Source organism: Eriocheir sinensis, chromosome 66, assembly GCF_024679095.1.
Source record: "Eriocheir sinensis breed Jianghai 21 chromosome 66, ASM2467909v1, whole genome shotgun sequence".
NCBI classification, from domain to species: Eukaryota; Metazoa; Arthropoda; class Malacostraca; order Decapoda; family Varunidae; genus Eriocheir; species Eriocheir sinensis.
The window spans coordinates 9490351-9501919 of NC_066574.1; the positions used below are offsets into that span (position 1 = coordinate 9490351).

At 44.6% G+C, this 11569-nt stretch overlaps 1 protein-coding gene across 1 annotated transcript in view; it reads left to right on the plus strand.

The window, feature by feature from the left end:
* The window catches only part of LOC126987847 (transcription factor Sp9-like), a 108630-nt gene extending 103425 nt beyond the window's left edge, over positions 1-5205 (plus strand). Inside the window, exon 4 of the mRNA XM_050845279.1 lies at positions 2352-5205. Coding sequence (XP_050701236.1) covers positions 2352-2548 — 197 coding nt within the window. The 3' untranslated portion in view covers positions 2549-5205. The remainder of the gene's footprint in view (positions 1-2351) is intronic.
* The last annotated feature ends 6364 nt before the right edge of the window (positions 5206-11569 follow it).

The following is an 11569-nucleotide window of genomic DNA, read 5'->3' on the forward strand; positions in this document are numbered from 1 at the left end:
TTTCAGAGAAAACACGAGTTAAAACAGTCCCACCTAGACATCCTTAAATTACTTTTAAAAATTATAGAAAGTTACTAACAAGCACCTCATCCATATCTGTAGTGTTAATTATCTTGTGTGCTTGTACAGTTGGTCAAAAGGACACTCCTCCTAGACATATATTCATGCACAGGCTGCGTAGACTAGAACATTACCAAGACGAACAATTAAGTTAATACGAATACAAAAATCTCAATGAACATAGACACGTAAGCCAAACAGACATTTGGGTCCTCTTTTGTCTCACCGTTCAAGCAGTCCAAAGGCGCCAACAGGGCCTTTTCCATACACTCACAAGCTCGGCTGCCACCAGGAATGAACCGACTCCGAGAGAGGACGTGCATGGATGCCTCTCAGAATGTAAATGGAATAACATGTTGTCGGAGGGCACGCGGGAGGGGCAGTGATCCTCCAAGCCATGAGTAGTAAGATATTGATAGTGAAGAAGAAAGACAGACTTCTTCACTATTATCCTTGCACAACACGCCCCTCCCCCTTGGCCTCTGTTTTCTAGGCTGAAATGTTTACCTGTACAGCTAACATTCCAGACTTTTAGGTAATGTTTATTGTTGACTCGGGATCTTTTATGTTCATTACTGGTTATCATGATTTTCATATTTATCCGTCTCCATAAAAGTAATTAAAAACACATTGCTTTGTCCATTTTCATGTGATTCTTCGATACATATAGACTGGATCTTTTTGGTTTACGGAAAAGATCATTTAAACACATTTATTTCAGGAGACACAAAGTGCTAAATGTCTGAATAGCATCTCGCCGCATTCCTGACGCACCAAGAAGAGAGTCAAACTGGCCGTTGAACAATAACTTCCCGTTGATATTAATAACTTGTTCAATTATCTTTGGCTAATATTTATACCATCCCCGGGAAGAGTCATCTCTCCTCTATTGCGTCAAGACGTGCAGATGGGAAATATGTAGATAGATAATGAGAGAGAGAGAGAGAGAGAGAGAGAGAGAATTGTTAGACACTGACAGACAGACAGACAGACAGACAGACAGGAATGCAGACTAGGCAGAATAGAAAAAGACAAATTTATGAGAAAACAAAAACAATATTAATAATTTTGAATGGAAACAAGTCAGACTTTCAAATTACAATAAGGAACGTGAATGTAAAAGAAACACCCAGGACTATCATATAACAGTTTATTGCTATGTTCTCTCTGAATGTAAAAGTAATCAACAGAAGCTATGAAACTGTGGTTGTAAGTGTGTAGATGAGCCTCTTTCTCATATCTCCTCCTCCTCCTCCTCCTCCTCCTCGTCGACCTTTTCTGGGAGCTAAGATGCCAAAATTTTCCTTTTCAGCAGTGCGAGTGTTATTTCGTCCTCTATATTATTTTTTTATCAAACAGGAGAGAAGTCAATCTTTGGGCTACCATTTAAGCATTGTCGGGTCATTATTCTTAAGATTATTACAAGTTTTTGTACACAGTTAACAAGGCTGACTGGTGCCACTCTGGGTGACGCACCATTCTGATCGGTGTTCACCTCAATTCTTGTTACCTAAACCATATTTTATGAACCCAAATATACAGTCAAAGGATTAACTTAGCACACACACACACACACACACACACACACACACACACACACACACACACACACACTTATGAAAAAAGCAAGTAAGCAAGCAACTGAACACATCCATACAGCCACACAACTTTTAGGTATTTTAAGTGGGTCAGCGGTGTGTGTGTGTGTGTGTGTATGTGTGTGTGTGCGCAAATATTTATTCTACATATTTAAATGTCAGTTGCTTTGGAACGAATTCCTGCCTGGTGTGTGGATATACAATCCCCCCCCCCAAAAAAAAAATAGTAGGAGAAAGTCAATACGCATTCTTATTTTCTCAATAACATTGCAAAATATATGCCAATGAAAGCAATGTGCAATTTTGTGTTCGATGTTTTCAATAACGTTGATGAAATTTGCACCTGGAGTTTACCTTTTCAGTAATGATTAATATTTGCATATACACTTTTCCTGCCACCTGATCAATGATCAGAGTGCCTTGAAGAAGATTATTCACCACACACAACACGGCCCCTAACACCCACCAGTCAGCCATATGTGCGCCGGGGCCCCTGCGCCTCCACCCTTCCCGCGCCGCTCACTATTCATGAGCCACAGTCTGCTTGGGACACTGAGTAATGTTCACCAGCGGCAGGGCGGGAAGGGCCAGGCCAGGAGCTGCGCAGCGCAGCGTGGCGGTGCCCAGTGTGGCTCCCGCGAAGGGCAACTATAAACCATCTAGTAATGATGTTGTTTTTTGTCACGGGTTCAGGACCGGCGCCCAGGAGACAACAGCAAGCACCGCGAGGCTCTCAGTCCCGTGACAAATGTAACGGCGATAGCGGGAGAGGCGAGGAGCAGCGGTCCCGCGTGCCCACCCCACGGACCACGTCCCCCACCACGGTGCTGCGCGTCGTGGACATCAAGCGCAGCCCCAGCCCGCGCGCCGCCTGCCCCTCGCCGGACTAAGACCTCCAAGCCCTCTTTCCCTCGTCCCAAAGGATGTGTTTTGTACCATACTGTAATATTTTTTTAAAAGAGGTGATTTATGAGATGTTATTTGTAGTGTTTCATGTAATAGAATTAATGGTGATGGAAGTCATGATCACATTAACAAAAATAATAACTAAACTATAACGAAACCTGTTAAGGCACAACAATCACGAGTCACTGTTAAAATATCCGAGAAGAATTACCTTTCCTTGTTTCCTAGACGCGAGTAACATGTACCACCACAGTTCTGGTCTGTCTGTCAGCCACTACGAGCCGCAGCCTTTGTTACGAGCAGGTGACGCCGGCCGCCCAAGGCGGTCACCAGTCAACCTTAGGAGAGTATTCACAGGTGGAGCAACAAAATCAAAACTAGCGCTCGGGGAGCACTCCACTGCACGCACGTGGCACTCCTTGCCACGTGTCGTCAAGTGACCTCCACTCAGCATGTGGAGAGCTCCCCGATGCTCTGTGCGGAGGGCTTTCCACTTCGATTCCTTGGGTGCTCGCGGGAATCTGTGGGAAGCCTTCCACAACAGTGTGTGGAACGTGTCAAACAGCCCTCGGGGCGGCCCTCCACCCCCCCACCCTGGGGTCAGGGCCGCCGCGACCCTCGCTTTAGGGTCGTTACACCAGCTCAGGCCGCCCTGTCCCCTGATCCCTTCCTGAGTTGCGTACAGTGTCTTGGCAAAAAGTTCCGTTAATGTTCTTGTATAATTATCACTCACAGCCTCATCTATTTCTGTCACAGAATAGTCAAGTGAGGATGGTAGCTTGTTGAAACCTGTTAAGAGATAACCTCAGATATCAAGACCACGTGGCTCAAGTGCACAACTTTTAGGCTTCCGCGCCCTTGTCAAAGGTTCACCGATGATAATAACGATGCCACGGTTACTAGAGCCCCAGGTCGTGTTGTGACGACCTAAATAATGAAGCCACAACCTTTGCCCCACGCATACAGACCCCGGCTGAGCTGCGTCTAACACCCCCATGCCCAGGCTGCTGAGTCCGGTTGTCCTCCTGGCCCGAGTCTTTTCCCTCTCAATATCTTCGTTGTGTCTCAAGTAAAATGTTCAATGCCATCATGTGGTGCTTGCCGCCACGCCCCCAGAGTGACCCTCGCTGCCAGGAGGTCATCCCGACGCACACTTGTCCAGCCAAATGTTCTACCTCCTTTTGTGATGATCCGCCACGACTTTGACCTCAAACTTGTGGCGGAGGTAGACCACGACGCGACGACCCCCATTGCTGTGTGTGTGTGTGTGTGTGTGTGTGTGTGTGTGTGTGTGTGTGTGTGTGTGTGTGTGTGTGTGTGTGTGTGTGTACCACATAATTTTGTAATTGCAAAATGAAACTTATGGAACCCCACCAAAAAAAGTTAACACACACACACACACACACACACAGAGTGAGAGAGAGGATGAATCAGTTTTATTGGCCCATACTTTCCAGTTTCTCTACTGTTGATTTTTAAGTGTCTGTTGGTTAGGTTAGGTTCTGTCTCTTGGTTCCTCTGTGTAATCGTTGTAAACAGAGGCCTCCAAAGGGTCTTCAAGCATTCCATACAGTTTATATCTGACAAATATGTTATTTATAAATATATGGGCAATGTACATACAAGTGTGTGTGTGTGTGTGTGTGTGTGTGTGTGTGTGTGTGTGTGTGTGTGTGTGTACAGCCAGTGGAGGCGCCGGGCAGTCCGTCGTGGCCGCCGCAGGGCCGGGAGGTGTTGCGCCACACCGCCCGCCGCAACACAGCTACAGGGTAACCCCGCGCGGGGCACGCACCGTCCCGTGCGAGACTCGTGGTGTGTGGAGGTCGAGCTGCTGGCGAGGGTTGCCTCCCTGAGATGGCCTCCACGGCACCATATCAAAATACACAAAGGAAGTAGAAACGATGGTTATTGTGATTTATGCCCGCGGTGCCCCGGCGCGCCACGGTCGCTGCCCGGCCCGCCCCGCCGCACCTCACGCCGTGGAAATAAATATTCAGCTTCATCAAATGATCCCTTCTGGGGCGGCCAGGCGGCGCGGGGCGCGACGGGGCGCCGCGGCAACGTCAAGTTTGCTGTTAAGAGGAGGATCAAACCACTACGTAGCTGAACAAAGCTTTTACGTTATCAAAGATTATAATATATTTTCACTGAATGTTGACTAAATTTTTTTTATGTTTCCGAACACGGTTTTTAAATCAATTTAATGGGTATGGAGTTTGTCGTCAGGAAAACCTTGCAAAGCGAGGTTGAGTTTCCTTATTTATTTAATATTTTTACACTGAAATGTAACAAATCATCGGGGCCGATAATGTTGTCAGGAACCAGTGTTCCCAGACTCCCGGTCCGCGAGGTGCTGTGGCCAGCTGCCCCGCTGGTCCACAGGCACAGCCTCAACATTCCAGGGGCCGTCGTCGCCCCCGCAGTGTGATGGGTTGTGTAGAGGAGCAGCCGCCTGTGTGTTGACGCTCCCTCCCCTGCAACAACCGTCGTGTGTCCAGGTGTTAAGGCCTCCACTCCGCCCCTCGTAGGGGCTTCGACTTGGATTTGTTTAGCTGTTTCCTTTTTTGGCAATGTGTAAAAAATATGTTTTGAAAACAATAAAAAGTAAACTGTAACATTGTAAACCCTACATTCATTACACCCATCTATTGAGCGCACTTGTGAACCTGGGCATCATGAAACAGGCAGACGCAGCGAAAAAGTGCCACCAGTCTCAGAGAAGCGTTTGGTGAAGCACCGCGGAGCACGGAGACAACGTGGATGCCACACAGCACATGGGGACGGAGGTGGTTTATATCTCTTATCCCGTGTGTGTGTGTGTGTGTGTGTGTGTGTGTGTGTGTGTGTGTGTGTGTGTGTTAAAGTCTACGGTGCTGACGAATCACTTTCCACAGATATATAATGAAAGATTTAACAAGACGCTTCATCAGGGACCGTTAAGCTTCATGTTAAGCGCCGAGATTTAATTTTCTGTGAGGTTTTGGTGGAACATTTTTTTTTGTCAAATCCCGAATCATCTTTCTCCAGTCTTGAGGAGGGCACATTGTTTCGGAATCAACGAAATATCAATGTGAAGAGGCTTAAAACTTTTCCATAACAGTTTCCACCAACATAAAAAAGATAATTGGAACACGGAAAGGAAATTTTTTCAAAGAAATTTCCCCATTTTCCTCTTCTTTTTCTTCTTTCTCATTTCTTTATTCTTGAGTTTAGTGTTCCTATTATCATTATTAATTTACTTTTATTATTATTATTATTATTATTATTATTATTATTATTATTATTATTATTATTATTATTATTATTATTATTGTCATTATTATTATTGATATTGTCATTATTATTATCAATTATTATTTTTATTGCCATTATCAAAATTAATACTACAGTTATTATTTTTTTACGATGATTACTACTATTACTACTAACACTACTACTACTACTGGTCCTACAACAACAACAACAAAAAAAATAACAATTACTAATACTCCTACAACTGCTACTTTTAAGCAATTACTACTACTATTACTACTACTACTACTACTACTACTACTACTAATAATAATAATAATAATAATAATAATAATAATAATTCCACCTCCGCCATCGTTGTTATGACCAAAACTCATTAATGAAGACTTGGCTGTTCCTTTATCGCGAGGTGCGCGCGACCCACACAGGAATACTTCACCTTTCCCAACCAACAAGAGACCGGAGAGGATGCCGATGGAAATGAGAAAATAATCTATAGATGGAAAGGAGGAAGAGAAACTTAAATGGAAATGGGGAAAAAAATGTCAAAAGGAAATGGAAAATACCTGTTGGAAATGAAAAATGGAAAATAGCTGTTGAAATGAAAAAAATGGAAAATAGCTGTTGAAATGAAAAAAATGGAAAATAGCTGTTGAAATGAAAAATGGAAAATAGCTGTTGAAATGAAAAATGGAAAATAGCTGTTGGAAATGAAAAATGGAAAATAGCTGTTGAAATGAAAAATGGAAAATAGCTGTTGAAATGAAAAAAATATAAATGAAAAAAAAAAGTGTTGATGGAGATAGGAGCAAACAGATAAAGATGGAAACGGGAAAATTATAGATGGATGTAAGTTGGAAGCAATACTACAAAAAAATAAAAATAAAGAAAATAAATAATTACAGACGAATAAAAAAAAATACGGAAACAAAACGAATGAAAATGGGTAACACATAGATGAAAAAACGTAAAAGAAATGACAGGAAACAAGCAAAAGAAGTCTCCATAAACAGGGCACCGCAAAGAGGGAAGGTGTGACAAGGTACCGAGCGGGCCGTTCAGACCCTCACCCAGCGTTACCGAATTATCGTACTTAGCCATGCAGCACATTATATTTTCCGGTTTCTGACACACAGCTATCGCAAACAAACACCAATAAGTTAGGCTTTTAACGATAAGTTTAACTGGAATCTCGTTATCTGTGTGGGTAGGAGAGTTTTGGGCCCTGGAACTGATAAATGCGATGTTTAGGGTACGATAATATGGTAACGCTGCCCTCACCTGCCCGCCCGACACCTCACCAGCGTTGCCAGACTATCGTACTCATCGCATTGCATTTTCGTTGTTTCTGACCGATAACTATAGAAAAAACAAACAAACAAACATCAATAAATAATAGTTTTAATGCCGACTTTAATTTTCCATCGATATTTGTGGAAGTACGAGAGTTTGAGGCTTAAAAATGATTAATACTATGTTCAGTACGATAATTTGGCAACGTTACACCTCACCCTGGGGGCCTATCACTCAGCCTCGTCCAGCGGGAGAAGGAAGGAAGATATGTCGCGTCACACACTTCGAGATCCTCCTGCTAACCAATTATCTTGCTACTGATGCGAAGCTCTGGCACTAGAGAAGGAAACACACGGAAACACTAATGCAATCACTGTCTGTCTATGTCTGTCTGTCACTGTCTCTATCTCTCTATCTGTTTACTATCTGGCGACTAACACGAAGCTCTGGCAGTGGTTAAGGAATGAGACGGAAACATTCAAACACTCGCTGAATTTGTCACTGTTCCCCCATCTATTTTTATCTATTTCTCTATCTACATACCTATTTATCTATCTCATTTGCATATCTTTCTGTATTTTCATCTATTTATCCATCTATCTATCTATTTATCTACCTCCTTCTTTGCATATCTCAGAATCAAGGCACCCAGGCAACCCAACCGTCATATAAATAAAAGATAAAACACTCGAACTAAACGTGTCCATATTAACACCGGCCAACCACGAGAGAGGACATAGGTAAAGGGAGAGAGGGAGGAAGGGAGGACAGGCAGAGAGAGGCAGGGAGAGAGGGAGGGAGGTCAATTGATGGGGGGGGTATCTTCAGGTTGTCACAAAAACAGACAGTACCGAGACTTGCCGCTGCTCCTCCTCGGCTTGGTAAGTGGTGTAAATAGCGAGACTTCCAGAATAACGGAATCACTAGCTTTTTTATCATTAGTTATTTTGTTTACTAGAAGCTTTTCTCGGCCACCTCCACGCACTGCAAGCCCATAAAGCGTCGTTCTCAAGACACCTGCCAAACGAGCCCTGAGCCAGCGTGAGAATATTAAGGTTTTATGGCGCGGCGCAAAACCCCCGCGAGTCCTGGGACGACGAAGAGACAGTCCGCCTTCAAGTCTTTGTGATTTCGTATTTTACTCCCACTCTTAGCTATAAAAGCGATAATGGTCTCGTTATTCTTGGTAGTTTCCCAGACACACACACACACACACACACACACACACACACACACACACACACACACACACACACACACTCAGACCCTCAAACACCTAAGTTGCGTGTGGCGTCACTTTAATGGCGACGTTCACTTCCTGCAGGAGAGAGAGAGAGAGAGAGAGAGAGAGAGAGAGAGAGAGAGAGAGAGAGAGATTAATTATGATAAATAACCTTCATTCACTCAAGCATAGAGCAGATAAACAGACAATTAATTCTCTCTCTCTCTCTCTCTCTCTCTCTCTCTCTCTCTCTCTCTCTCTCTCTCTCAAGCTCATTTAGTCTCATTTTCCCGCCAAATATTCCCCGTTTCGGAAATCCATTTTTTACACATTTTCTTTCCTCTTCACATTCCTTCCAAGTCCACATCTATCATCCACTTCCGCCTTTTATCCTTCTTCTTACCCTTTCATCTTCGTTCTTGTTCGTGTCAATTCAGTTATCTATTTTACGCTGCTTATTTTCCTCGTTTCCTTCCTCTTCTTTTTCTTAAGTCTTCTCTCTCCTCCTCAGCCTTCCCGTTTTCCTTTTCCTCCTCATCATCATATTTCCTCTTCCTTTTCTCTTTCTTTCGTTTCTTTTACCTTTTCTTCTTCTTCTTGTTCTTTATCTTCTTGTTCTTATTCTACTTCTTCTCCTTCCTTCTCTTCTTCCTCTTCCTCGTCATCGTCCTACTGTTCGTCTTCTTCCTCTTCCTCTTCTGCCTTCCTCCACCGGCTCTCAAATCCTCCTTCGCCTTCTTCCTCCACATCCCCCTCCTCTCCATTATCCACTTTTCCTCCTCCTCCTCCTCTTTCTCCTTCTCCTCTCTCTTTCTCCTGCTTTTTCCTTCGTACCGCTTCTTCTTCTTCTTCTTCTTCTTCTTCTTCTTCTTCTTCTTCTTTTCCTCTTCCTCGTGCACCTCCTCCCCCTTCCTTCATTTACCCCTTCTCTTCCTCTTTTTCTCGCATCTTTCTTCCTCGTTACACTCTTCTTAACCTCCTTTTCTTTCTTCTTTCCTTCTAGTCAATCATTTACTCCCTCTATTCTCCTATTCCTCCTCCTGCCTCCTCTTTCCTCATCAGTATTTGCCTTATGCTCCTCCTCCTCTTCATCTCTCTCCGTGCACTTCTTCGCCTCACCTTTCCTTCTCCACCTGCCTCTAGTTGTCCCGTTGCCCAGTCGTCCCCGCCACCGTCCTCCGTGAATCCGCCGCCCGTGCAGGAGGCCAACACGTCACCCGCGTCTCCCCTCATTAACATTTTATTACCCAGATAAAATTAGTGGCCGACGCCAAAACAATTAGTTGACTCTATAACGACAATTACTGGCGACGGATCGATTTGTTGTGGCCGCGGGGCTTGCGAAATGTCCTTTTACGAGCGGATGTGAAGATCTCCTCCCACCCTCTCTCTCTCTCTCTCTCTCTCTCTCTCTCTCTCTCTCTCTCTCTCTCTCTCTCTCTCTCTCTCTCTCTCTCTCTCTCTCTCTAGCCTTCTTCATTCTCTTCTCCCTCTTTATCTCTCCCTCTCCCACTAATTGCATCTCCCCCTTCTCTCCCTTCCCCTCTTTCAACAATTCATTTTCTCCCTTCCTTTCATTCCTGTTTTCCCCCCTTCTGTCCTCATCCCTTTTTCTCTTCCCCTTCTTTTCCTCCTCATCTCTCCCTCTTCCACCAACTGCATATCTCCTCCTTTCCTCCTCTCCCTTAACTACTTTCAACACTTCATTATCTCCCTTATTTTCTTTCCTCTGTCTTCCCCCCTTCTGTCCTCATCCCCTTTGCTCTCCCCCTCTTCCACGAATTACCTATCTCCCTCCTCTTCCTCTTCATTTCCCATCCTCTCTCCCTCTCCCTCTCCCCTTTCCTCCCCCTCCCCCACACTTGCATGCGGACAGATGGCGCTGGTAATGGCTGGAGATGTCAAATATGACGTATCTTTTGTCGTTTTAAGGAACTAATTTTACGACCTCTTGTCACTTCCATGATGAATTGGTTTTCACATCATAATAAGGTACAAAGTGTGTGGCGAGAGGAAGGGTAACAGAAGGGGAGAGGAGGGAGGACAGGGAGAGGAGAGGAAGGGAGGGTGTGAGTCAAGAGGAGGAAGGGAAGAGAATGGCAATAAAAGCGTTATTAGTGCGAGGTTTCAGTTCCGGAGCATGCAACTCCAAACTAATAAAGCCCACTGGCGTGTCTATCGTCGTGGCGGGGCTGCATGGCATACCTCGGAAGCACGGCCAGGCAGCTCGGCCAGGCATGCCACGGGGATGCCTGCGGTTGCCTGAATGGCGGTGTTTGCAGAGGGGAAGCCGCCCTGGAGTGGCTGGGAATGCCGGCTATGCGGGGAACAATGGGAAGCGGAGACACAGAGAGAGAGATTAAGCGGTGCATTACCTCGTGGTCCCACAAGCGATGTATATAAACTGATGCGAACACTTCATCTACTCGACATAGGACGTGAAGGCGCGGGGAAGATAAAGCGGTCTCTACATTACGTCCTGTTATCGTAAGTGACACACACATAAAATACAAGTGAGCAATTTAAAGCATTAGCTACAGTCATAACCTTAAATGGCCATATTTCTCACAGTAGCGAGTCCCGAGGTTTGAGGATATGGGAGCAAAAAGAGGCAGGAGATCAGCGAGAAACAGAACAAAGAGATAAGGACGAGGAGCAAGGAGCGTGGGCTGGAGGAGGTGAGAAGAAAACGGGAAGTGGATGACAAATTGGAGGACGACGATGAGAAGGAAAACGAGTTAGAATTCATTAGTCCGCAGTAAAGGAAACAGGTGTGGGGGGAACAATTTAGCTACACAGAGCATCGTGGAATAATAAGCTATGTATTCACAAGCTCCAGCGACTAGACTATACTGAGAGAAGGGACGACGAGGCGCAGGAGAGAAGATTTTTTTTTTTTTACAACAGAGGAGTCAGTTCAAGGGCATTAAAAAGTTAACAAATGTGAAAAAAAAGCCCGCGATAAAGCAATACATTACATCTAGGTGCCATAAGGGATGTTCCTTATAAGGTGCAGGTTGATACTTTGATAATTTGTGAATATTAGACATTTTTTTCTTATATATGAAGTTTTAAGGCTCAAAGCAGCTAAAGGAAATGCAAAGTACTAGTTTGATTATACCATTATCTCTCTCTCTCTCTCTCTCTCTCTCTCTCTCTCTCTCTCTCTCTCTCTCTCTCTCTCTCTCTCTCTCTCTCTCTCTCTCTCTCTCTCTCTCTCTCTCTCTCATCCCCCAAC